The 27,057-nt window shown below is 40.1% G+C and overlaps 1 protein-coding gene across 12 annotated transcripts in view; it reads left to right on the forward strand.

Annotated features, from left to right (window-relative positions):
• The window catches only part of LOC142742998 (protein 4.1-like), a 161,229-nt gene that overhangs the window by 120,107 nt on the left and 14,065 nt on the right, over positions 1–27,057 (forward strand). For 8 of the 12 annotated variants that reach the window (XM_075853323.1, XM_075853314.1, XM_075853313.1 and 5 more), the window contains 5 exons: positions 1,096–1,137; positions 3,532–3,594; positions 11,198–11,377; positions 24,088–24,216; positions 24,778–24,879. In XM_075853323.1, coding sequence (XP_075709438.1) covers positions 1,096–1,137; positions 3,532–3,594; positions 11,198–11,377; positions 24,088–24,216; positions 24,778–24,879 — 516 coding nt within the window. The remainder of the gene's footprint in view (positions 1–1,095; positions 1,138–3,531; positions 3,595–11,197; positions 11,378–24,087; positions 24,217–24,777; positions 24,880–27,057) is intronic. The other 4 variants (XM_075853319.1, XM_075853322.1, XM_075853316.1 and 1 more) reach the window with 3 other exon arrangements.

Genomic DNA, 27,057 nt, shown 5'->3' on the forward strand with positions numbered 1-27,057 from the left:
CCCCCCCCCCTCCTCTGACCTCTCCAATCCCATATTTGAGTGACCTAAATGTATTTCTACATCTCCCGCTGATCCATTTTTTATTAAAGTAGTTTTACAGTCATAAGAAATTGATGGCCAATACTCAGGATAGCCCATCAATATCTCCTCGCTGCGGGTTCGACTCCTTCCATCCCCGCCGATCAGATGTTTTGAAGGGGCCGTGGCACTCATGCATGGGGACCGGCCATCAATTTCTTAGAACTAGAAAACCGCTTTAAATCGAATCCGGGACAATAAGGCTGGAATTACGTATGTAGTTTTTTATCCTGTTTTTTTTGGCCATAAAGAAATGAAAGCTATAAAAAAAAAATGCCGGGTCCCCACAAGAAGATAATGAGGTAGATTTTCCTTGCAAAAAATACACAGCAGATTACAGTACCAGCAATGTGGATGAGATTAGGATAAATCTTAAAGACATGCTGTGGAACATTTTACACACGGAAATCAGAGCATGCGGAACACTTTAAAATCCACGGTAAGCTCGTTCTGTTGCGACTATTAACAGCGGATTTCACCCATAAAAATGTTGGAGGTGTGAAATCCACCACAAAATAAGCATACCGTATAACGTGCGGATTTGCTGACAAATTCCGCAACAAATCCGCTTTGTGTGTGGGTACCCTGAAACTTCTCCTCTTTTGCATCCACTCCTGTGTTTGGATAAAAACAATCTGCTTTAAAAACTGTATGTGTAAATCTAGCCTAAAGTAGACTGTAAAAATAAATATATATATTTTATTTCTGGACTATCCTCCATTGGTACATTACTTAGTAACAAACTCATTTTACGCGGAAAATCCAGATGAAATTCCACAGGGGGCCTAATGGTCATTACCAACATATAACATGAATGACCACTTAAATTTGCTACCATTTTTAGATAAGGACGTGCAGAAATTACGCAGCGTGTGTGGGAGGCCTAAAGGTGGTTAGCAATGTATAACATGAATGTTCACTTCAAACTTGCTACTGTGGTTAGATATTTTATACTTATTTCCATTAATATCTAAGTATTAATTTTGTCTTTTTTAATTCCTCCCATGGCCTTCACAGCAACCAGCTGAGAAAGCGGAAGAGATAATTCGCATGAGGAAGGTTAGCACAGTGTTGGTTTTAAAATTACAACGTGTTTGTCACTTAGTCCCATGCATACGGGAGACACACTTTGACTATATACCTAGTAGCCACTTACCAGAGCCTAGCAAATGTTTGTGTTACCGGTGTGCCTACATTTTTGGATTATTCTGTATGAGCTGCAGCAGGTAAATGGTATACATGTAAAGACATATTCAACCAGCCACAATCTTTATAATGTGGCATGGAAGATTTTGCCTGATTTCCCTGCATGCACTTACTGCGAGTGTCCTAGAAAAGGTGAGCTGGGCAAGAGATTGCTCACTGTTAATGGTTTCAAATGGCTGCACCTAATGCATATTTGCTCTTTGCACCAAAAATATATTTCTAAAAAGAAAAAAAAAAATTGACTGTTTTAAGCGATTATAAACCAATATTTAAGATTGACACAGTTACATTAGTCGGTGTTCCAGTTCAAGGCAACTTTAGACTGAGCACCCATCAGTTGAGCAATTTATAGACATCCCTATTTAAAGTACACTTGTCTCATTCTTTAATATGTTATCGAAAATGTTCTATTTGCAAGAGAAAGTCATCCAATAGTAAGCCTGCAGGTTTATGATGAATTTTATATTCACCTTGCCCTGCAGTACATGTGAGCAGACTACTCGCAATGTTGTCAAATTAATGAATAGTCAATAAAATGAACTAGAACTAGGCCATAAAAAATGGTGGGCCTCAGTTATCAAAACGGTCTAAAAGAAAAACTGGTCTTGTTCACCATAGCAACCAATCACAGTGAAGGTCATTTCCTAAACTGCTCTGGAAAATGAAAGAGACTCTGTGATTGGTTACCATGGGCAATAGGGCCAGTTTTTATGTTGGTAGTTTTGGTAATTGCGGCCCAATGCTTACGGTTGATAACCACCTTAAAGCATAGACATTGCAAAAACACAGAAACTTCTGCTTTTATACACTATATTCTTATTCTGCATTTACAAAGACATGCAAAATTCATCAAGATGCTTATTTTCAGTGCCTTTGCATGTGCTTATGTTATATGTATTGGTTCGGTTTGTTTTTTTTAAAATAACTTCTGTTTGGCAGAACAGTTATTTCAAATTTGTCCTAAATAGCTTATAGTATTAATTTTTTTTATATTAAATGAATGCAGTAAAATAAAAAGGATATGATTTTATAAACACAGGTCTTTTAAAACTGTAAGGGGGACTTATCAGCTGTGTTTTTTTTAAAGTGGGTGGAACTTAGCAGAAGGGGCGTGGTCACCAGCGGCCCAATGCATTAATTATAATCTACATTCACTCCTGGCGCACGAACAACCAAAGCTCTGACAAATTTATTAAGAGGCATTTGAGCTTTTTTTCCTTTTAACACTGGCACATAAAACGCCAGTCTTAATAAATCCCCCCCCCCCCCTATGTACATTTAAAAAAAAAAAAGTACTTTTAACTTGCATTCATCCAATCTTTACTATAAGTTACACGCCTTCTCAATTTTCTATTATATGGATTATCGATATGTAAGCAAGCTATTTGTGAAGACAAAAATTGAAGCAGTTGTGAATAGAAACCAGTTGGATCACTGAAAAAATAAAAGATGGAATCTTGTTGCTGTGGGGAAGAATGCTCCCCTTTTTGTATGCAATAGCTTTTATACAATGGGATTTAATTTATCTTCAAAAATAATTTGTTTTTATAACTGGGGAGCTTTATATATATTTTTACTTTCCTGTGAGAAATCAGCCCTGGTTGAGTAGTGTAAACTTTAAAATAGATTTAAACAGTGTGGTACTCCAGTAAAGTGCTACTTGTATGAATGCGAATATAGTATTCATACAACACATTCGTGCTTTTTTTTTTTTTTTCTCTTTTAAAGAGGACCTGTCACTATGTCATATAAGTTGAACTGGTTAACTGACCTGAATAGTGCTTTTTCCAGTGTGGTTTTCCTTTTTTCCCTTTTTTACAAATTTGCTGTAGTTAGCCAACAGGGCGTGAACTACCCTCAAGCTGCCTCGCGCTGATTGGTCAGCATCAGAGGCAGGGAAGCTAGCGCCACCCCGTTGTCTAACTACCTGAAATTTGCACAACAGTGGGCCATATCTCTGGAACAGGGGGTTCCAGGATAAAAAAGAAAAACTGTGCTAGAATCACGGAGACAGCGCTATTCAGGTCGGTAAACCAGTTCAACTTCTATGACCTAGCGATTGGTCCTCTTTAAGGGAAATTTTAGTGGAGGCATTTATTTTTATGTTTCACCATATTTTCTATAGCAAAAAAATTAGAGTAGAGAAAAGAACATATGATTGGCTTTCTGTCACTTTCCCTGCTGTAGGTTTATCTATTTTTATTTATATATGTTTTTGTTTCTATTTATTTTTGTTCACGTTCACAGAAAAGAGCAAAGAAACTAGAGGGTGAAAACATATATATCAGACATAGCAATTTAATGTTGGAGGTTGGTATTAAATCATGCAGTTTACACATTTTTTTTCTCTATTTTTTATTGTACAGACCTTGTCTGCATGCTTGTTTATTTTTGCATGCTTTTGACATTTTATTGTGTTGCATGCTTGCAAAGCAGTATGCAGTTTGATACACATATTGATTTCCTCCAGAAGGTGTTTGAATGCTCCTGAACATAAAGGCTATGTCCACCGTTACAACCAATTTTTTGTTTTTATTATTGTCTCAGTGCTTAGAAAATAAAGAGTAAAGCAACTTTGTATTAAAGGTGTTGTCCGAGAGTTTAAGAAATAGACTGTATGAAATATAATCAATCCAATGGTCCTTGCCGGTCTTAGTTTATTTTACTGGATCAATGACTTGCTGTACATCTACCTGACCATTGCAGCAGATCACTGGTCTCTGCAGTGATGACTGCATGTGACCACTGAGGCTAGTAACTGATGGCATAGGTGACGTGGAGGAGCATGCTATCGCTGCAGGAAAATAAACAACGACCGTTGGGAACCACAGGTGCTTCGCCAATGGAGCAGCAAGGGATTGAACCGATGATTAATGTTCGGTTTGTTATTTTCCAACATTAACTGCAGCCTACTATCAGACAACCTCTTTAAGTCTTCATTAAAAAATTCCTTATTTTGTTTCTATAACTCCTATGCAGACTTATTCATCGGCATAGTAATAGACTACAAACAAACTTTGTGTAGTCTGATTCCGCAGTCATAGAGTATTTCCTTTCATGTGTTGCCAACATTATTCTGACATACATTAGTTAGGGGTCCTTCTACAATGGCCAACATTGTCCATAACAACGAGCGCCGATCAATGAGACCCAGGGGCGTAGCTAAAGGCTCATGGGCCCTGATGCAAAGGTTCTTCTTGCCCCTCCCCAAACTTCAGGGCCGATGGCCGGCAGCTTTCAGCTGCATCGCTTGGTCTCCTAAGTGATCCAACAATGCAGCACTAGCAGCCAGGGGCGTCACTAAGGACTTAAAACATCAGGGGGAATAGCCCCAATACATATGTGCCCCCCCCCCCAAAAAAAATAAATATGTGCGTGTTTGAATATGTGCATATATATATATATATGTGACAGCATATCTATAGCACTACGACCCTTAGATTAGATACAGTGGCTCAGCAGACCGTAGCACACATTATAGGATTAGATATAGGGCCCAGCAGACAGTATCACACATGATAGGATTAGATACAGTGGCTCAGCAGACGGTATCAAACATGATAGGATTAGATATAGGACTCGTTGACATTGCAGCTCCTGCGCTGGACCCAGGAAAGGTAAGAATAATAATTTTCCTTTTTGACGTGATACTAATTATTTTTGTGTGTTTGTTTTTTTTACAAGTTCGGTTGTTGGACTACTTCAGATTCGAGGACTACTTCGATAACTGCGGTTTTTTTCTATTCTCAATAAAATTGATAACGAGGGTTGTGTGGAATTTTTATTTCAATAAAATATTTTATCTATGTCTTTGTATTTGTTTAAACTTTATAACTACCGCCCTAGTAATTGTCGCTGGCTGATTCACAACGCCCATTACTAAGGGGGGGACTTAATGTTTGACATGAAGAGGTTAACACTAATCCCCATTATTACCCTGCTACCCAGCGCCACCAGGAAGAGTCGGGTATGATCTAGTACCCAACCATCTGTTGTGACCCTTCCCACCCTGGTAATGCTAGGCTGCTGCTGCTATGTTGTATCTGGCTGGTTATAAAAATGGGGGAACCTTACATCGTGCTGTCCAATTATTTATAAAAAAAAATGACGTGGGGTCCCCTCCATTTTTCATAACCAGCCAGATACAACACAGCAGCAGCAGGCTAGCATTACCAGGGTGGGAAGGGCCACTGTTTTTGGCCTTTCCCAGCCTAATAATACCAGCCTGCGGTCACCCCAGTGCCCGACCATCACTACAGATGGTCGGGTACTGGATCGTACCCGGCTCTTCCTGGCACCCCTGGTGGCAGTGAGTACCAGGGTAATAATGTGGGTTAGTGTTGGCCTTTTCACCGGCTAACACTAAGCCTCGCCTTAGTAATGGACTCTGTCAGCAGCCATTAGTAAGTTGGCAGCGATAAAGTAAAAAAAAAAATACAAAGACATAGAAAAAATAGATTTATTGAAACAAAACACCCCCACACAACCCTCATTAACCATTTTATTGAGAATAAAAAAGCCGTCATCGAAGTAGTCCTCGAATCCAACGTAGTCCAACAACCGAACCTGTAAAAAAACACAAAAATAAAACATTAGTAAGGGCCTGTTCACATCACCGCTGCCCTTCCGTTGTTGGGTTCCGTCGGGTTAACCCCTCAAAAGAAAGGCAAACTGAAACCTAAGCTTCAGTTTCCCTCACTATTGATCTCAATGGTGACGGAAACCTTTCTAAAGATTTCCGTTTCTCACCGTTGGGGCAGGGTTCCGTGGTTTTGCATTGTCAACTGCGCTATTGATTCCGCCAAAACAACAGAACCTGTTCACAACGGTGACAAACGGAAACCATTAGCAAAGTTTCCATCACCATTGAGAACAATGGTGATGCAAACGGAAGCTAAGGTTTCCGTTTGCCTTTACGTTAAGGGTTAAACAGATGGAACCCATCAACGGAAGGGCAGCGGTGATGTGAACAGGGCCTTAGATACAGGGCCCATGTGCATTTGTTATACTGTTTGTTTGACCCTGTATCTAAGCCTAATGTAGGCTTAGATACAGGGTCCAGCAGACCGTATTCTTATGCAGTATAAGTTGGGGCCCTGTATCAAAGCCTAACACACGGTAGGCTTTAATGGTTGTCCCGTCCCTAAACATTGATGGCCTATCTTCAGTATAGGCCATCAATAGCTGATGGGTCGGGGTCCCACTCTCGGGAGCCCCGCCAATCGGCTGTCTTGTAGGGGGTGCAGGGCTCGTACGAGTGCTGCTTCCCCTTCATTTCCCTCACTTGCTCACACCGTGAATCGCTGACACGTCCGTATCGGCAATTCAGTGTGAGAAAGTGATGGGAATGAAGGAAGTAGTGCTCGTACGAGCGGCTGCAACCCCTTCAAAACAGCTGATTAGCGGGGGCCCGGGTGTCTGACCCCAACCCATCAGCAAGACACTAAAATTAAACTTACCCCCTCTTCGGCCGCAGGTCCTCACTCCAAGTGTCGGGATGCTGTGCGCTGCGCATAGTGCTGTGACGTCAGCGCCTCTCATGCGCTCCAGGAAGAGGAGGGGTAAGTACTGTCAGTTACTATAGTATATAAACTAGAGAAAAAAAAGAGTCCAAAGTATTGCATTTTAGATTCCTATGTGTTGATCAATAAAGATTTTGTACTTTCTTAAACATTTGGATGCTTTGGACTCCGTATCTCCGAGATATTGTGGGTGGTTGAGACTCTATATCCCCACCCTTATACTGTTGTGTCCTGTGAGACTTCTTTTGTTTAACAGTTACTATAGTAACAGGGGCCCGTGTCGTTTATTACATAGGCCCCGGTTACTATAGTAACTTTTCATTGATGTGGTGCAGGGGGCTGCGACCCCTATAGCTACGCCACTGATGAGACCGCTCATTGATTGGCGCTCCTCTGCCCGTTTCACAAGGAGCTATGTATGGGGACGAGCGCTCGTTACTACGATCGCTCGTCCCCATACATTTTTATCATGTCTGCAGCATCTCTCCCTGTTTACACATGGAGATGTGCTGCCAATAATATTTTAGGCTGCAGAAACGTTACGATGGCTGATCGTTGCCATGTTTACACAAGGCAATGATTGGGAGCGAGCAGTCTGTGAATGCTCGTCTGCCTGATCATTGGCTCGTGTAAAAGGGCCCTAAGACTACATGGTAGTTTGTTGTCTTTATACTATGGAGATGCATAGATACGCACAGGAGCTCTAGACCCAAAATTATAGAAAGTTTTTATTTTAAGACCTATTGCAAAGTTGCTGTATTCTCCTTTTTAAATGCGTTGGGACAATTAAAAAATAAATAAAGAAGTGGTGGTTAAGTTGTACATAGCCTTTAAGCCTCCATTCACAATAGTATTGAGGGAGCCATTCTCCCTTTTTTTTTTAATTTTTATTTAATGAACAGATTATGGAAAGGAGAAGGAAAAAACTCGTATAGTTTCTGTAAGATTTGTGAAAGTTTTTTCCTTCTGAAATTCTTTCCCTGTTCTGTAAAAGATCACACCTAAAAGGGCAATTGGACCCATCACAATACTGATAGAGAGATAATAAATAAAGTGTGTGTGTGTGTGTGTGTGTGTATACATATATATATATATATGTGTGTGTATATATATATATATATATATATATTTGGCTCATTCAGCCATAGTTTGGGAGCAGGCAAATTTTCCTCAGTTGATGTATGTTCTAGGGATGCAGTACACTGTTTTTATGTTGGCACCTCTGCTGCCTAATTTCACATGGCATAGAAGAATGTTTTACTATTTCTGTTTCATGGGGAAGTGTTTTGTGTTAAAGTTGACTGCTCTTTTGTCCCAGTGAAGCTGGTCATAGCTTTGTGTTTTCCATTTCTGCGCTTGTATATGTTTATAACATGGTACATTGTGTTGGTTTCAGCTAGTATTCTTGTGAATTTCTAACGCATGCCAGTAAGAAACAACCTGTTCCTGAGCTGTAGTAATTCGAAACCGCTTTTTTTCTGTTACCTGTTGCTTAAAAATATTTTCTGACTTAATTTTGCATTGTGCCGCAGGAAAGGGGTGGCGCTTTGCTTTTGTGTAATCCGTGGAACTAAATATTTTTTTTTATTAAAGATGCGCCAATATAATTTTAGGGCATATGTGCCTTTGATATGAATGCCCATGCCACCCACTTACTGCATAGAAGCTACATAAAACATATACATTTTGTAAATACTTTGATTTACTTGTGTTGTGTTTCAACATGTACTATAGTTCCTCTCATCCAAAGCTGCAGTTTTGCTGTTTGATGTTACCTCTGGTCTCACGTCTCCCAACAATCCCTAGTATTTCTGTGTGTGTATACAGAGCTTAGCTTGCTTGCACTGTTGTTTTTTCATTTTGGGAGATTTAGTGTTTATGCCAGGCATTGTACAGTCATGTAAAGAAAAGACGCCAATCTCTGCTGAATCGTATTCTCCCAGTGTGTATTACATTTTCTGGTCCTCACTTAGTGGTCATAACTGGTATTTGTAAGCCCTGATGAATTCCAAGCAGTGTACAGCTGCTGCTATTCAATACATTATTAAACATGTAAGGACTATAACACCTACCTACTAGTTAGAGCTGGCAAGTCAGTTGTTATTATTACACAGGATAATAATGGTAAAGAGCTGGTGCAAGTTTTGCATTTTATACATTTTCCATTATTTGTTTTTCCATGGTAAGAACATGAAAACGACACTGCTTGTGGATCACTTCATGCGCAATACTCTAACCTGACCTGCTTGTAGCAGTCTGTGCTCCGCCAATGCGATTGCAGTTACATTATAGCACGAGTCGCAGCAGCACTACACATCAGTATTTTGGTATATTACTTCTCATTACACTGGGACATGGGAGATTATAGATGTGTCTGAGGACTCTGTTCTTCACTCGTATATTATGATTATATGTAACTCGGAATGATCCGGAGTATTAGAACTGGCTAAAGGCCTATTTATATGAGCAGATAAGCGGTAAGATTTCAGCGCTAATGAGCGACCATGTACGATCGCTTAACGGGACTAGGTGAAGCAATTGAACGACTAGCGAAATGTGACCTTGTTAAATACGCGACCAACGATACATTTGAAACGATTGAGACGATAACGTGTGTAAATACATGTCTGGAATCGCTATTCGATCACTTATAGCGATCGTATCGGAGATCACTGCTACAAATAGCTGCTCGTGTAAATGGACCTTTTAGCTTGGGTGCAGATCCTCTGTTAGTGCAGGGTCCTTCACCATTAACTCAATATACTCTAATAGGGGATTTCCAAAAACTATTGAAAAGAACAAGTGCAAATTATAAAGCCTGAAGACCCCAAGAGAGGACAATTGTGGAGAAACCTTCATAGTCTCCAAAACTTGACCAGACTTTTCATAATTTATAAAGTCTTTCTAGAATCTAAACCTAACACCAGATTGTAGGGTGTCACGGACTCCCTAAATGTTGGTGTTTAGTAGAACAATATAGTATATAGGGTGTTAATCTCTTCCTTGTACATCTACTTGATGTGACTTTTATATAAATTGTACTTTTAAGGTCAGTGAACTACAATATATGTGGAGTATGCAATAACTTAAAGGGGTTTTCCCATCTGAATGTCCGATAGATACGGGTCCCACCTCTTGGACCCGCGGCTATCTCTAGAACGGGCCCCCTAAACCCTGTTCTACCTTGCTCAGCTCCCGCTGCCTCTCTTCCCCTTTCTGATTAGGTAGTTGGGAGTTATGAGAACAGCCTAGCTCTTTGAGCTAGGCTGTTTCTGTAACTCCCATAGAATTAAATGGGAGTTACGGAAGCGGTTTCCAAAACTCAGGAACTACGGAAAATGCGTAGTATGCCATAACTTCCATTCACTTCTATGGGTATTTCAGAAACCGTGTTGCTTAGCAAGCTCTGCTGTCTCCGTTACTCCCAACCACCTATTTAGGAAGTGGCCAGCAGGCAGTAGGAGCCGAGCAAGGTAGAACGGGGTTTAGGGGGTCCTATCTGGCATCCGGTGGATATGCCATAAATGTCCAAGATGGGAAATCCCCTTTAATGAAAGTTTTAACTAGTTTCCCAGAACTGCCAAATTTAAATGATATACCTGTCCTTATGTATTCCAGAAGTTCTAGAGAATAGATGCACTTGTATAAGGCCGTGTTTACATCTCCGTCAGAGGCTCTGTTAGAGGCCTCTGTCGCCGATCTGGCCAAAAATACAGGAAATAATACCGCAGCAAGCTAAGCTATGGTTTCCAGTAAAACCATGGACAACCCGATGAGTTTCGGCAGCCGCCGTTGGTGTCTGTCGTACAACGGAATCGGTGTGTCCTGATATTTCGGGTGGTCTGCTTCTCTCAGAGAAGCAGAACAACAAAAACACAGATGCAGGTGTGAACCCAGCTTAAAATAGCTCAACATTAATTTTCAGCAGTTAATGACCACTTCTTACAAAATAGTAAATGACTTCTCCTTGCCATCACATCCTTAATCCGCAGACCAATGCTTAAGGAATAGGGAGAAAAAACAGCTACTTTCAGCCTCTGCTTTCACTGGAACTGGATAGATTTCCCCCTAATGTGGTTCATATTTCATATACATATTCCTTTCTTACCCATGTGATTTTCCAATATAACTTGCTTTGCTCATTTGCCGTTTTCTGGGTAATGTTACAGGCCAGGTTGTTTAACCTTGCTTTCACTGCGGTGTATCCTTGTTCCTGGGTTCCTTTTGCCCCACGCTCTTACACACTTAACATTCTTCTTTTCTTTGCTTCCTTACTTTTCTTTTTCCTGACTCCTCTTTTTCTTCATTCTTATTCGGACGGGCATTCTTCAATCTTTGCATTTTCTTATCCAATTGATCTTACTATCTACTATACCATCAAATTCTGTTAGGACCTAGAGAAGACTCAAGAAGAAATAATTCGCCACCATGCCAGTATCCGTGAGTTGAAGAAAAGTTTCATGGAATCTGTTCCTGATCCGCAACCCAGTGAGTGGGATAAGCGTCTTTCTACCCACTCTCCTTTCCGTACTCTCAGTTTCAATGGACAGGTCCAAACAGGCAATGATGGGGTAAGTCTGAATGCCAGTATGCATTTATCATGTTTTTATAAAATTACAATTATTTCATAATTTAAACAAGTCAATTAATGTATAAAAAGTGTGCTTTTTTTATTTTATTGTTGAGACTTTAGATTTTTAGATATTATTATTTTTTTGTTAGTCTTAGTTTGTCACTAAAAAGGATAGATTTCAATGGGATGTGACATTCTCACAAACCAATTGTACTTTTGTTAACTACCGTTCACGTCATTTTTTTCAGGAAACACCGTATACGTGTGTCTCCCCCCTCCCCCCCCCCCCACTTGTTACTCATTTACTCACAGATAGGACGATAAATAAAATCCTATTACTATAACAGAATTAGATCTCAAAAACATCAGTTTTAATATATTTTTCATTATCAAATTGTGGAAGGACTGAAGCTTTTCAGTATTTGGTGTCGACCTAGACCGGTATCTGTGAATACATTAAATAGCCATTATACATTAAAAAGCAGTTCTAATATTAATATAATAATCTGCTCTGTTAAGCCTTCTTTAAACAGAAACTCTGTTAAAAACTATTGTAATTGTTCAATTAATGATTCTTTGGCCACAATATTTGTAAAGAAGTGGCTTGTCGATTGACCAGATTTCCTGAGATCTAGCATATTATCACTCACATTGTGCTAGATGGGCCCCCAGGGCATATTCATATCTGCTGCAAGGAAAAGGAAGGTGGTAGCTGGGACCCAACGCCAGATAATGGATTTCCTGGTGATATTTTTTTTATTTTATTTTTTTATTCGTGCAATGCAAGAGGTGAAAGGTGGCTGTGTCTTGTATGTTCCCACAGGCAGGATACCAGAAAACCAGTCAGAGGAATCTGCAGCAAGTGCGTTTTTGCTGTGCAACGGCTTTGCCTGCGGATTTAGTGTCAAGCATTGACTATAGCAAAATTTTATGTGTACCTGTGGATTTTCAGCAGTTTTTACTGTGTAAATACGGAACAAAACACATAAAAAATCAACTTGTATATTTTTAGTGTGGAATTTATGCTCCCTATTAAAGTATATAGGCCAAACTAGCAGCATCTCTGCATAGAAGATGTAGCCTAAATTTCCATCCTGTGGATTTAAAAGTCGCAAGGAAGAACATGTTCCGCAAAATATTTCTGCACAGAATTCAGTTTCTGAAATTCCGCAGTGTTTACCCAGCCTGATACTTTTACATTAAAGAAAAGCTCCTTTTCACTCTTTCTGGCACATTTTAAAAAATATCTAATTAAAATATATGACTTTAAAGCGTACCTGACGTTTCAGGTGACTTTTCAAAATAAGTTCACCGGAAGAATCGATGACATCAGCATTCCAAAAAAGCAAATCTTTTTATTGTCCCATAGTACAGACGCCAGCAACGTTTCGGCCTAAGTGTGCCTTTTTGAAGCTCACTTAGAGCCGAAACATTGCTGGTGTCTGTACTATAGGACAATAGAAAGATTAGCTTTTTTGGAATGCTCACGACATCGCTACTTCTTCCTTCGAATCCTTGAGTGGGCTGGATCTGGCCCATACATTCTTTCATCCTCATTTGAAGTGACGGTGGTGCGGTTCCTATGCGTATTTCTACAATTTTCAGTTTAAGTTGTCATACGTGTATACATAAGGAGTAACACGATTTCTGGAGATTCTACGATTTCTGGCCATTCTATGACTTGTATTCTGCATTTTTTTAGTGGGTTTTCCCCTCTGCAGCCTCTCTGGGGCAATTAATTAAGACTGGTGTTTAATACACCAGTCTTAATAGCAAGTAAAGTAAGATGCGAAAGCCTCTTAATAAATGTGTATCATCTTCCGGCTGGGCTGTGCTCTACAATTGTCCTACCATGCGCCATCAATTCCTCCTACATTTCCAATTGGGGAGAAAAAAAACCACTCACATCAGCGCTCCTCTGGCTCCCTACAGCGCCACTTGTACAAGATCCTAACTCTGAGCAGCGTCAGGGCCTTATATTTGACACAGCACTTAAATGTCATCAGTGCTGCCCGGCGTCATTACATTGTATGAGCTGAGCCTGAGTGATAAAGGACCCAGAGGGAAAAAGAGAAGCGCTGAGGTGAGTGGTTTTTGTTGGTTTTTTTTGTAACTTCATTTTTTAGTTAACTAACCAAAGGGGTGGTGGAGAGTTGTAGATTTCCATTATTTATGCCAGTTTTCTAGCATAAATTATAATAAATTTGTCGGGCCGCTGTCTCCTTGCTCCCTATTCCAGAAGCCACTCCCCTTACTACAAAAGTGCTGATGGTGGCGTAAAAAGGCCAAAAGTTGCAATTTTCACTGCAAATTGTGACTTTTGGGTTCTTATGCCACTTTCTACGCCAGAAAACTGGTGCAGAAAGGTTGATTTTAAATTACCCTAAACATTGTTTTACAGTTAACCCTGAGCTAGTGGGTGGAGCCTAACTGCTATTATGTCATCTATACACTGCACAGAGAGAAGAGGAGAATCCTGCTCTTCTATCTGTATTTATTACATAAATATAGAAGCAGCAGTATGGAGGTGATTATTCAGCAGAATTGAGCAGTGTAGCTGTGAATCCAGCACTGGGGTGTGATATAACACTTATCGGGAAGCTTCAGCAGCATCTGTGTCTCACTGGCTCTAGCACTCGACTCCTGTTTCCTCCTCCCCTCTCTATAGACTAAGATAGACAGCTGTAACCTGATCATTCAGTAAACTAAAAAGTCTGTTGTCTAAGACCAGATGGAGAAAGCCGTGAATTCAGACAGAGTGAAAAGTTAAAAGGAGGGGGAGTGGAGAGAGGCATTTTTCTCTTAATAAAATATATTATAAATTTTATATATCCACTTGTACTATTGATTTATACAGGGTTTGTTTAGAGTGCAGTTTGTATTTAAACCAATATGCAGTGTAATATTTCCATAGTGTTTTTACTTATTATTTGTGTTCTGTTTATCTGAGCAAACACCAGACACGTTATAGGCATGTTAATAACATGCTTATATTGGTAATGTAACTGAACATACTATGTTGCTTTAACTATTTATATTCATTTTTGCTTTTACTGTTCTTATGTGGATCCAGGTTAAACGTGCTCTTGTATTACCCACTGAGCGGAAAGTATGCGGGTCAGAGGTAAAGCCCATGCTAAGTTCATGCTCTGGCCAGTACAACTGGCATTGTGCAATCCATTCCTAGCTTCTTTCTTTTTTTTTTTTTTTATGTCAAGTAGAAGCAGGGGTTACAAAGGCTGCATTAGTGTTCTATCGCTGCCATTTGACATGAAAAGTGTTAAAAACGAAATATTTGCATGGCATATAAGAATAGAGAACTGCTAAGTGGAGATTGGCTTCTATGGGCTGCGAGATTGGTCATTAACTCTTTGCTGCTGACAGATGGGTTGCATGTTTGGTTTCAGCACCTGCAAAATGCTAATGGGACCCAAAACACAATGCTTTTTTTGCAGGAGCCTATGTTTCATGTTATGTTATGGAAAAACATTTTGTATTATATCTGATGGAAATATATAATTTGTGACCAATGAAGTGGTGTGCAAAATATAGAGTCAACTTCTCAAATGTAAACCACAGTTTGCTACTTTATGTGCGCACAGGTCAGGTTCACTGCGTAAAAGTATGCAGCGTATCCGGCCTAGAACCCACAGGAAATTCTGTCTGAAAGACCGAATGAAATTGTGGTGTTGCCTGATTATTGCCACTGCGGAAAGAAGAGCAGAAAAAAAAGCCAGTATTTATCCCCCTGGCGTTGTCATAGAGATTGTTCCTTGTTTCCCTGGCTGTTCTCCGTGCAGCCTGGCCTCCGTCTACAAGGAGATCAGCCGGGGGAATGAGGAGCCGTCGCTCTATACTTACTCTCCAGGCATTGTCAGACTATTTAAAAAAATAAAATGTAACCCCTTAACGACACCCCGCTGTCTGACAGCGGGCGGTGCAGGTACTCGGTCTACAGCGACATCTTTTGGTGTCTCTGTAGAAAAGGCCTATGAACATTCCAGTTAGCACTCATCCTCTAAGGAGGCGATGTAACTAATAGATCCTGAACTTAGAGCAGTCTTCTGAATACAGCTGGGTTCAGAAAAATTTCAGACCCCAGCTGTTTAACCCTTAGAGCGCCGCAGTCCGTGACTGCGGCATGATCAAAGGGTACTCCCTTAATTGATAGCATCACCGGAAAAGCGATCGGAGACTGGGGGAACCCTCTACAGTCAGCCATGGGGACCTAGAAAGGATCCAAGAGCTGTCTGTTCTATAAGCCTGCTACCCTAACAGCAGCCTGGGTCATAGTGACACAGTAATGTAGTAGCCTACAGGGGTATGCTAATAGATTATACGTATAAAATGAAGTTGTAAATAAATGTATCCCTTCATGGGATTTAAAAAAACCAAAAACCTCTAAACAAAATTCATTATTTAGCATAAAGTACATTATATTGCCCATACATTACATAAAAACAAAAAGCCTACACATATTCGGTGTCTACACGACAGTGATAACATTAAGAATTAATTTAACAGGTTTTTTTAGCGTAAAACGTAAATGGGATTTAAAAAAAAAAAAATGCTGAAAAGCGTTTTTTCCTATATTCACGCTGTGAAATACAACTTGCACAGTAAATTTTTCTGGTGCGGGGGTTGAAGTATGGAGCGGGCTCACACAATGAGCCCCTCCATACGCTGCGGGTGTCCGCTAACGGCCAGAAACAAAGAACTCTGATCCTGGCCGTTTAAACAAGAAAAATATTTAGTATTTTTTTCAGATATAACTCAATGGGGAAAAAAACACAACAAAGTATAATGGAACGATTTGCACCTCTTCCACAATTTGCACCCACTCCTGGTTTTGGCTTACAAATACCTATCCAAAATACTGCAGTGTGAAAGGCGCCTTAGGCCTCATTCACATGACAGGGTTTCCCGGCCGGGTGCCGGCCGTTCATAAATCGGCCGGAACCCGGCTGCATTAGGAATAATAGACCCCTAATGGGGCTATTCATACTACCGATTTTTTGACGGCCGGGAAAACCGGCCGTCAAAAAATAGGGCATGCTCTATTTTCGGCCGGGTGCCCGGCTCCCATAGAAGTCTATGGGGCCGGGTAATACACGGCCATCACCGGAATGTGTCCCGAGTGATGGCCGGGTTTTCCGGCGCTTGCGCTCTATCTCCTCCTCCTCCTCACAGCGCAGAGTGCATGTGAGGAGGAGGAGTTGATGCCATTCGGACGAATGGCTGTACACTGTGTGGCAGGGCCGGGGTGTACAGCAGGTGGAAGGGAGCACTGCGCTGGCTCCCTTCCCCTGCTTGTTTTAAAAGCGCCCTGGCCCGGCGACACCTTCGATGGCGCCGCTAACAGCTGCTGCTACTACTGTAGCGACGCCACTATAGCAGAGCAGGGAGGTATCTCTCTGCTATGTGCTAGCCGCACTTTAGCTCCTTGAAGGAGCGGAATCCCCGTGTTTTCGGGGATTCCGCTCCTGGACAGAGCGCTTGATGTCTCTGTCCATATCTGGGCAGTGACATCAGGGGAAACTCCTGAAGTGGAATCCCCGAACACATGGGGATTCCCCTTCAGGAGTTGCCGCTGATGTCACTGTCCAGATCTGCCCGGAACAGATGCAAAACTTTATGCAAACCGGCCGGTCAAAATGGCCGATTTTACCGGCTCGGGCGGGACACGGTCGTGTGAATCTCGCCTTAGTAATGAGTCTAGTGTCGGTGTTCAGATTCTTGTGCCAGATTTAGGTAATTCTATGATATACATGGTATAATTTAGCGGTCCTGAGAAGTAGATCTGCCTTCCAAGAAAGTGGTTGTGGAACAGTAGCATAAAGAGCTGGTGTCTAGGTAGTGCTGTATCTATCTATCTATCTATCTATTTATTTTACCCATTTCAATACTGGGTATGATCTGGCAAAAATATAAACCTGTACTGGTTTAGAAATATTGACAAGGCTCCTGCGCAAGAGAAGTAACCTGTAGAAAGTTCTTAATGTATGCTTAGGACACTCCAGCTCAGTCCTTTAGCAATGTGCTTTGGGCTTCTGCAGCATTTTAGTCTGACACTTCCTGCCTCATATTGAAACTTGCACAAAAATCCCTTCCGCATTGAGGACTGCAGGAGATGGGTTTCCACCTAGACCAATTCTTGTGGCTTTTCCTCCTTTGTTCTATGATGGTAAACCATCTTCTGCATCACTTAAAGAGAACCTTTCACCTCCCCATACATGTGCAGCATGTAATGGGGAGGACTGCACAAACCCTGGGGTACTTTACGTTTTTTTTCTACCTCCCTCCGTTATTTAGATATCGGTGCCGTTATATTTGGCGCCCAATATTTAAATAACCCCCTGAACAGTCAAAGGGGCGTGTACTGGGGGGGCGTGTTACTATGGCTGTGACACTGTCCAATCAGATATGGACAGTGCCACAGCAAGAGCGAGGAGAGAGCGTGTGCGATTGCAGTCTTCACCCGAACTGGCAAGGGGGCGTGTCACTGCTACGGACAGTAAGAGCTGGGGAGCGCTCTTGGCTCTTGCGAGAGATCAGTCTTGTATTGTCTTGGGGTTATTTAAATATTGGGCGCCAAATATAACGGCACCGATATCTACATTTTTTTTTTCTACCTCCCTCTGTTATTTAAAGTGCCCCAGGGTTTGTGCAGCCCTCCCCATTACATGCTGCACATGTATGGGGAGGTGAAAGGTTCTCTTTAAGGGATCTCCTATGTTCTCACAGCTTGCGACGCTGAGTTTAACTGTACCCTTCTCTTTTCTTTTTCTTCCACTCTGTTTACTGCCATCTTTATTTCTTTTTTTTTTTTCCTTTTGACACCAACTTTTTAAATGTTTTTTGTTTTTTTTTTTGCTTTTTTTTCATGTTTTTATTCTAATCACAATTAATTTGTTGGTGCTGCTCAGCCGTCTGGCCGTGATCTTGCAGAAAAATGTTATTCAGGGATGTGCAAAGATCCAACTGAAAGTCCACGAATGAATCCACGTACGGCTGTCCCCCGGCAGGAACTGAGATCTCGGTTCTTTTTATCTTAGAGAAACCATGCAATGCTTTATAACTAGTCAGAACGTACTGGGAAGAAAAGAGCTCGGACATCTTCCTTGAATGAGCTACTCAATATTCAGAAACATTCCTCATTTACACATAGACTTTCTTCCCTGTACCTAATTTTAGGTGACTTAACCCTCCATGGGCCACTCTTCAAACATTAACTTACCTGCCACTAACCCATTTTCTTACTAATAGTTATTGCTGAAATCTCACTGCCATTTGTATACGTTAGACAGTGGCCCTGATACCTTTTATTAGAGAAGTCCCATTGTATATTATTAGACTGACCTGCCAAGTACTTTGCACATGCCTAAGAGGGTCTTCTATTTTCCTGTTCCATTTGCATTCTGTATCTTTTTTTTTTTTTTTCCGTTTCACCTGTCTCTTTCTCTTCTGCCGTCCCTCTGTGGGAAAACTCAGGGTGAGCCTCCAGGGCAGGGCGAAGACTTTATAAAACCATCTGGGACAGACCATCGGGGAAACCTCCCGAAAGTCTCCATCCCAATGCCAGAAGAGAAGTCTATGGAAAAGTGCCGCCTGCACCCACTTTTACTACCAAATCCTCGCATTCCTTTCCTCATGTCTTTTCTAATATTCTTAGCAGTGACACTCTGGTGGCTAGTGTTCGTATAAGCGCTCCTATTGTTATGGGGGTGCCATCTCATTCTATATATGCATGGCAATAGACACTCCTTTACTTACATGGGATGAGATCGCTCCCAACATTCCTCTTGTGTATGGGCAGATCAGAGAATTCTACATTTCTGCATTGTTTTGCATTTATATTTTTCTTTCTTTCTTCCTTTCTTGTGATGTTTGAAATGTTTCTGTGCGTCCAGTTTTTTTTTTTCATTTCTAAACCAGGATTTTTCTGGAATAGATGGGTATTTTATCTATCGATAACTAAATGATACTGCACCTCTGCATTACACTGCCTTCGTACTTGTTCCATTTCTAAGAGGCCAAGAAGCTCCTCTGATAATATTGGTCTCCCTCATGCGTAATGGACTCTGTACTCTTCCCCACCTTTGAACTTGGCTCTTTCCTTGCTCAGTTGCCTTTATTTCCCCCCTTTGTAGACTACACTTTTGAATGAAATCCATTTTTTTTTTCTTCAGTATATTATATGATCTGAAAATAGATCAAAATCCTGCCTATTTTCCTACAGTTTCAGGCCTAAAACACAGAGCCAAAATATTCGCCAAATGGTTCTGCTCTGTATTAGATATCTCTTGTTATATTGTGTATTTCTGTTTTGGCTTATGTCTTTAGACATTGAAATTGAAGCTGCCTAGTATGATACACATTGGTAGTCATTCATCTAGTATTAAGCCAAGTACTTTTGTAATTTAAGCTGTTTTTAGTATCAGTTTGGAACAGAGTATTTAAGACTTAAAAAGTTTTACTATGTTTAATGTTTAGAAAGTGTTATTAATAAGTGAATACAATGGAAACAATTGCATATACCCTCACTGTGTATGACTGAAGTAACAGAAAGCCTGGCTTCAGAAGGACTATAATAAACAGTAGTGCCTTTTCACAGATTTGTGGTGTGATTCAGTTTTGCTGTTTTTGAGTGGCCATTCATAAGGTGTTTAAATACAGAAATATAACCTAAAAGTCTACAGATGAAGCATTTTGTGCGAGATTGCACATCTGGTCTCTAGCAGTAGGAAGAATATTTTTGGAAACTTTTCAGTAAATATTGAATTATTTCCGTTTTATTGAATTATTATGATCCGCAAACTTGGATTGCCACAAACAAATTATTTTGGCCCAAAATGTAGTTCTGATTATCTGAAAGAAACCCCACATGGCATATTAATGGGTGCAATTTAGGTAAGAAGCCATGACGTATTTATTTACCTGCTGCTTGAGCTGTGTACATATCTTACCTGATCATAAAGGTAATGGTAAAATAGTGCTTTGCTGGTGATGCCTTGCCGGGGGTTTCTTAAAGGTAGAGTATTCCTCAGGTAGTTTGTCGTTTGTTTACTGGCCTAGCCAAAAACCGTTTCTTATTGGTCCTGCCAAATTTCTATAGACGATTAAAAATGAGCATCGGATCCCTTCCTTTTCTGTCCTTTGATGGTGGTTTACAGAATTTCTTCTTGTGGCTCAGCATTTTTTGGACGGTATCGTATGTGTACGTTTTTGTTTTTTGGTGTGTACGTTTCATATTTTTAGTAATCCTAGCCTTTTGTGTAATTTTTTTTTTTTTTTTTCAAATGCCCTTTGTAAATCGACATAATTCTTACACACTGTTTTTTGTTTCTTTTTACTTTTATTATAATACTTGAACTGATTTTTTTTAATTTTTCATCAGTTACAGGTGTAGGTAAGCTTGTGTTTAGATCACTACCTTTCATAAAAGACACTGCGGCAGAAGTAAACTGGATTATGTCATTGTATTTATGCTAATGGAAATAAATACTGTTTGATATTCTAGGTGTTTGTGCGGTCATTTATTGATTAGTCAATATGTAAAAATTAATGAAATAGGAAAAATATGAATTGTAATGATTGGAAATCTGTAGGAGGCTAATCTGGTAATATGTATCTAGTCTTGCGATATTACAGTATTTAACCTTTGTTCACATCTGCGTCGGGCTTCAGTTCATGGGTTCCGTCAGACCTTTCCGTCAGGGGAAACCATAGCTTTCAGCTTGCATTACCATACTGTTTGTCTCCGTTCCATAAGGTTTCTGTTTTTTTTTTTTTGTGGAATCAATAGTGTAGTTGACTGCGCTGTTGATTCCGCCAAGAAAACGGAAACCTTACAGAACAAAGACAAACGGAAGCCATTAGCAATGGAAGCGTTACCATTGAAGTCAATGGTAATGCAAACGGAAAAATATGGTTTCCGTTCATGGGTTCCCCTGACTGATAGGTTTGACGGAACCCATGAACGTAAACCCGACGCAGATGTGAACGAAGCCTTACACCGTTAAAACCTTTTCAAGTTTATCTAAAGTGTATCGATTGTTCAGCATCCAATAATCTAGAAAGTCTGATATTTTGGCATTTGTTTCTAGCCCAGAACGTCAATATGTTGTACAATTTTACAAGGCCAGAAGTAGAAGACTGAGCAGAGACGACGGACTAGGAAATGCTTCTCATTAAAAAAAAAACCTGGTCTTTCTTTCTGATGATTCTATACTATTACAAGTGATTTGTTATATACTTTTCTACGACCAAGAAATAATTCAGAATATCTGATTAATCTTCCAAATCCCATTAATGGCAGATTAAATTAAGTTTACTGTAAAATGAAAAATTATGTATATTTGGTTTTAGACACCTTTTTGTGTCTACCTCGACCGTTTTGAAAAAAGACTGGAAAAAGTGGTGTGAATAAAAAGGTTTCTTAAGCTGTGCCAAATTTTCCACATATTGATGTAAAGTATGCCAGTATAAAGTGGCATAAGAGGAAACTGTGCCAAACCTATTATTCCGCTCGCACCATTTTGATAAATATGTTGCAGTTTGCACCATTTTCACGGTCGTAAAAATGGGCGTTTTAGAACCATATTGATAAATCCTCCCCTTTTGTATTTCAATTCTTCACTATCGTCCATATCTGCTTGTTATTGAATCAAATCATTCTTGTTTACATTTAGAGGCTGAAAATGCAACGCTGAACCCTTTACAATTCTACTAAACCAAATTTTGTTCGCCTATGGTGACCAAGCAAATCTGTCTTCTTACTATGATTCCCTGTTTACAGGCAGTATAGAATGGGAACAGGTCCACTATACTATTACCCTAAACGGCTAATAGTAGCAAAAAAAAAATATTGTGCCGTTTGGCTAAAAGCAGTCTACAAAGATTGATGGCTAGTGTGTAGACATGCAGATACATGGTGGATGTCAGTCACTGGTGAGGTAGATGAGTGGAATGCTCCCCTCCCAAATAAGCAAGATACCTCTAAATTCTTTGTTAGCTGCAATTTGCCAAATGGCACAATTCTTTTGTGCCACTTTCACTAATCGTACAGAAGACCTGTTCCCATAAACAAGGCAGCATAGTATGGATTCAGATCCACTTTAAGTTTGGATCAGTAGAATTACAGGGATCTAGCAGTGTGCATCATACGGATGCTGGAATACATGTGTAAAACCTGACTGATCCTGTTGCTTGCGCTGGTGCAGGGCTTGTCAGAGCTGTCTCTAGTAGCGAGCCCTACAGCTGTGTCAGTTGGACATGGTCAGGACAGCTTTCAATCTCTGAATCTAAACATGATCCACTGACTGCAAGCAGAGATCTTTAAAACTGAGGAATAGAAACAAAGTAAACTGCAGAATTGCATAACTTTTAATTATACATTGCTTATCGATGTTTCTCGGTCTTGCGTATATAAATCTAAGGCCCTGTTCACACTGAGTTTTTTGGGGGTTTTTTTTGCAGGCAAAAAAATTCTGCCTCCGAATTCCTTTAGGAATTTGGAGGCAGATTTTGAACTGCCTGCCCGTTTTGTTTTTTTCGCGTTTTTCGCCTATTGAAGAAAATGCAAGGACCGCGGGCAAAAAACGCTCAGAAACTAGCGCCGCAGGTTTTTTTCTGCCTCCCATTCATTCAATGCGAGGTCAGAGGTAGCAAGATAGGACATGCCGCTTTTTTTTCCCCGCAAGCGGCCAAAAGCCGTTTGGGGAAAAAAAACTCCTTTGCCTCCCATTGAAATCTTGGGAGGGGTGGGGGCGATAGCAGCTGTTTTTTGGCGCTCATTCCAACACAGTTTCCGCGTCCTAATCGCCGCCAAAAAACTCTGTGTGAACTGACCCTTAACCAGGGGAACACAGATTTCTTTACGGGCAATACGTTTTCATGGGCGTTTAAAATGCAGATTCTTGAATACAGATGAGTTGACTATAAACCTATTAATCTTTTCTCTAAGGAGTCTATGAAGGTTAAAAGGGGCTTCCTGTATCAAAACGATTTTCTAGAAAGTGTCCTTCCCTACAGCCATCCATCAATACTCCTAATGGCTTCTATAAACGACAAGGCCAATTGTTATTTGTTCTCTGAGACTTCTTTGATACCGCCCATTGATTGTTCCTGACTACAATATTTTACACCAATGTTTGATAATTCTTTTAAATGAGACCTACCTGAATAAGATAAGAAGCGGTGTACAAAATAAAGGCATTTCAACGTATATTATAATTGTAAAAACTTGAATTAACAGCCCTGAAGCCTGTACCAAGAGGTTCTGATTTACTGATCTGATTTCTGGCAGTTGTAGTGTTGTCATGGATACAAATCCACAAATACATCAATGTCCCCACACATAACTGCTACCTTCTAAGCCAGGTAGGAAATGTTGTATATGGTAATATGAGTGACGTGGGTATCAATACTCCTGACCGTAATCAGAAGGCCGTCAGAATCTCTTGGCAACAAATCCGTAAGCAATAGGCCTGTTTCTCCACATAGAGGCCCTAAGAAACAATACTTCACTTACAGAATCTAGAATGTACTTTTTTAGCTCCTTTTTACAATCCGAAGACCTGTAATACCTCACTACTCTACAGGAATATTACAAGAATGTACCAAGGTTATCTAAAGTTGACCTGTTGCAGTGCAATTGACGGTACGTCTTTTCATTTGATTATTCTCTATTCCCCCTTTTCCCTATAGCCACCATTGGTGAAAACACAGACCGTAACCATCTCCAATGCTTCAACTAGTGAGAAGGGACAAATCCCCACCAAGGAAGTCCCCTTGGTACACACAGAGACTAAGACGATCACATATGAGGCAGCAAAAGTAAGTATTCTGCTTGGGCAGTCATCCTCGGTTTTCTTACAATTCAAAGGAATTTACCGTGACACGGATAACGTTTTTAATGCTTGTTTTCATTAAAAGAGCAAACTTCCTCATACCTCAACTAAACAACGTGCAACAACTAAAGGTTATCTTCAATATATCAATATCCTGCATAAAAGAATGGGGGAAAAGTATTAATACCGTATAAAAGTAGACCAGGCAGGCATAAGATTCTCCAAATTTATCACCGTGGTACATGCTGTATGAAATTTGGCGCATGTTGCTAGACCCGATGGACACTTTTCTCTTGCTTATGCAACCTTATGGCTGGCGTACTTTTCTTTTCCATGCCAAAAGCTCTAAATAAATTTGGCGCAGTTTGTGCCAGAATTCAAGCGCATAGTAATTCACCCTACACTTGCAGAAGGCAGTGTAGGAATGTAAGAAGTGTGATGGAAGCTCCTATTAACTGACAGTGCTATGAAATGGAAGGAACAGGTTCCTCTCTAAAAGTACTTTTCCCCTAAAAATGCTATAAATTCAAACCTTTTATGTCTGTAGAATGATGATCTTAACAATGATCAAGAACCGGGCATCCTGCTTACTGCACACACCATTACCTCTGAAACAACCAGCAGCACCACAACAACCCAAATCACCAAGGTAAGGTAATCATTTGTTGGGTAAAGGAGAGCTACCAGAACTGAATTGTAAAAATGTTATTAGTTTATTATGTGTTTCATTAAAATTAGGCCAGGATCACACACCGTTTTGATGCCGTTTTTGAGCCAAAGCCAGAAATGGATCCAATAGGAAGGAAAGATATAAATAAAAAACGGATACATCTTTTTCTTTTGTATTTACTCCTTTCTTTGGCTCAAAAACTGCATAAAAACTGTGTGTGTGATCCTGGCTTTAAATAGGATCCGTCACTACTTTTTAATGCTTCATCTCCTAACTAATCTAATATGCGCTGTCATGCGAATAATTCTAGTGAAAATTGTATCCCAAAATGTTTATTATTTTAAAAGTTGTGAGCTTTTTACTAAATATGCAAATGAGGCTATACTAGCCAAATGGGCGGTAACGCTGCTCTCTTTGTGGGCGGTCTTTGTGTTGTCTGTATGATGCTGTCCAATCAGCATCATAAAGCTTCTCCCCTTCCCTGCACAGCATGATCTCCGCTTCAATCGTGAGATCATGCTGAGTTTACACTTCTTTAACACAATGCCTCAACGCTCATACAGGAAGACTTCTCTTCTTACTGTCATTATGACAGCGCCTATCCGATTAGTTGGGAGATTGGGCATAAATAAAGTAGCGACAGATCCTCTTTTAAAGAGGTTTCTCGCTATACATATAATTTTTTCAAGTGTATTATAAACCTGAACATAAGCAATTTACTAATATATCTTTATTAGAAGCTCTGCACCGTTGTGATGCTTTCTGAAACCACGCCCGCAACAAAAATTCGTACATTTCCCCTCTCACGGTTTATAACACATTTGAAAAAATGATGTTATACGGCCTACACCTAAGTAAGACCTGCAGTAAATAAAGTAGTTATCAACATGCGAGTAAACGGCAACCTCGGGTTCCATTTTGTTAAGCATGAATTTGATCTTCAGCGTGAATGGGCACCAATATGTAAATGAGGCCAGTGACCTCACTTCCGCCATCCAGCCTCAGGTGAAAATATCCTGCATTCATCATTGTCAATCGCAGAAGTAGAGTGGATTACAGGTTAATACCTACCGTCACGTGGACTGCAGAGTTGACAATTTCACTTTCATTTTGTTTTTTTTTACTGAGAACTGAACCAAGAATGTTGCTAAAGTGAGAATAAAATCCTAAATTTCTTTTTTTATTTACTAATAACAAACGGTTTGCTTTTTTATTTTTTAAAGAAAGAATAACATCTCTCTCAAAATACTAGAGAAAAGTGTCTATATTGCACTTAAGTCTGGTGTGTGGTTGTGGCAATGTCTACTACCTCTGCTACTTTTCTAGCCTATTGCTGGCTGCTTGTTGCAGTCTGTTTCTCTCTATTTTTCATTTATGTGGTTAGGTCTGCATATAGACATCTACTGCTTACAATGCCCAGATAACAGCGCATACGATGCCCAGATAAATATTCCTTACAATGCCCCTTTTAGTATTGTACAGTTGCATTGTATTGACTACGTCCAATCATATTGGGAATAATGTGACCATTTGACTTACTGTTGGTTGTTTGTACCCCACCTCAAGACCTGAAATTTCTTCAAGTTATCTGTCTTTAACCCCTTAAGGACGCAGCCTAGTTTGGGCCTTAAGGCTCAGAGCCCATTTTTTAAATCTGACATATTTCACTTTATGTGGTAATAACGTCGGAATGCTTAAACCTATCCAAGCGATTCCGAGATTGTTTTCTCGTGACACTTTGGGCTTCATGTTCGTGGTAAAATTTGGTCGATATATTCAGTCTTTATTTGAGAAAAATTGCAAAATTTAGAGAAAATTTAGAAAAAATAGCATTTTTCAGAATTTAAATGCATCTGCTTGAAAAACAGACGGTTATACCACCCACAATGGTCACTAGTTCACATTTCCCATATGTCTACTTTAGATTGGCATCGTTTTTTGAACATTATTTTATTTTTCTTGGACGTTACAAGGCTTAGAACATAAACAGCAATTTCTCATATTTTTAAGAAAATTTCAAAAGCCTTTTTTTTAAGGTACCTGTTCAGTTCTGAAGTGGCTTTGAGGGGCCTATGTATTAGAAACCCCCATAAAGCACCCCATTTTAAAAACTAGACCCCTCAAAGTATTCAAAACAGCATTTAGAAAGTTTTTTAA

The sequence above is a fragment of the Rhinoderma darwinii genome, chromosome 2 (genome assembly GCF_050947455.1).
Source record: "Rhinoderma darwinii isolate aRhiDar2 chromosome 2, aRhiDar2.hap1, whole genome shotgun sequence".
Classification (NCBI taxonomy): Eukaryota; Metazoa; Chordata; class Amphibia; order Anura; family Rhinodermatidae; genus Rhinoderma; species Rhinoderma darwinii.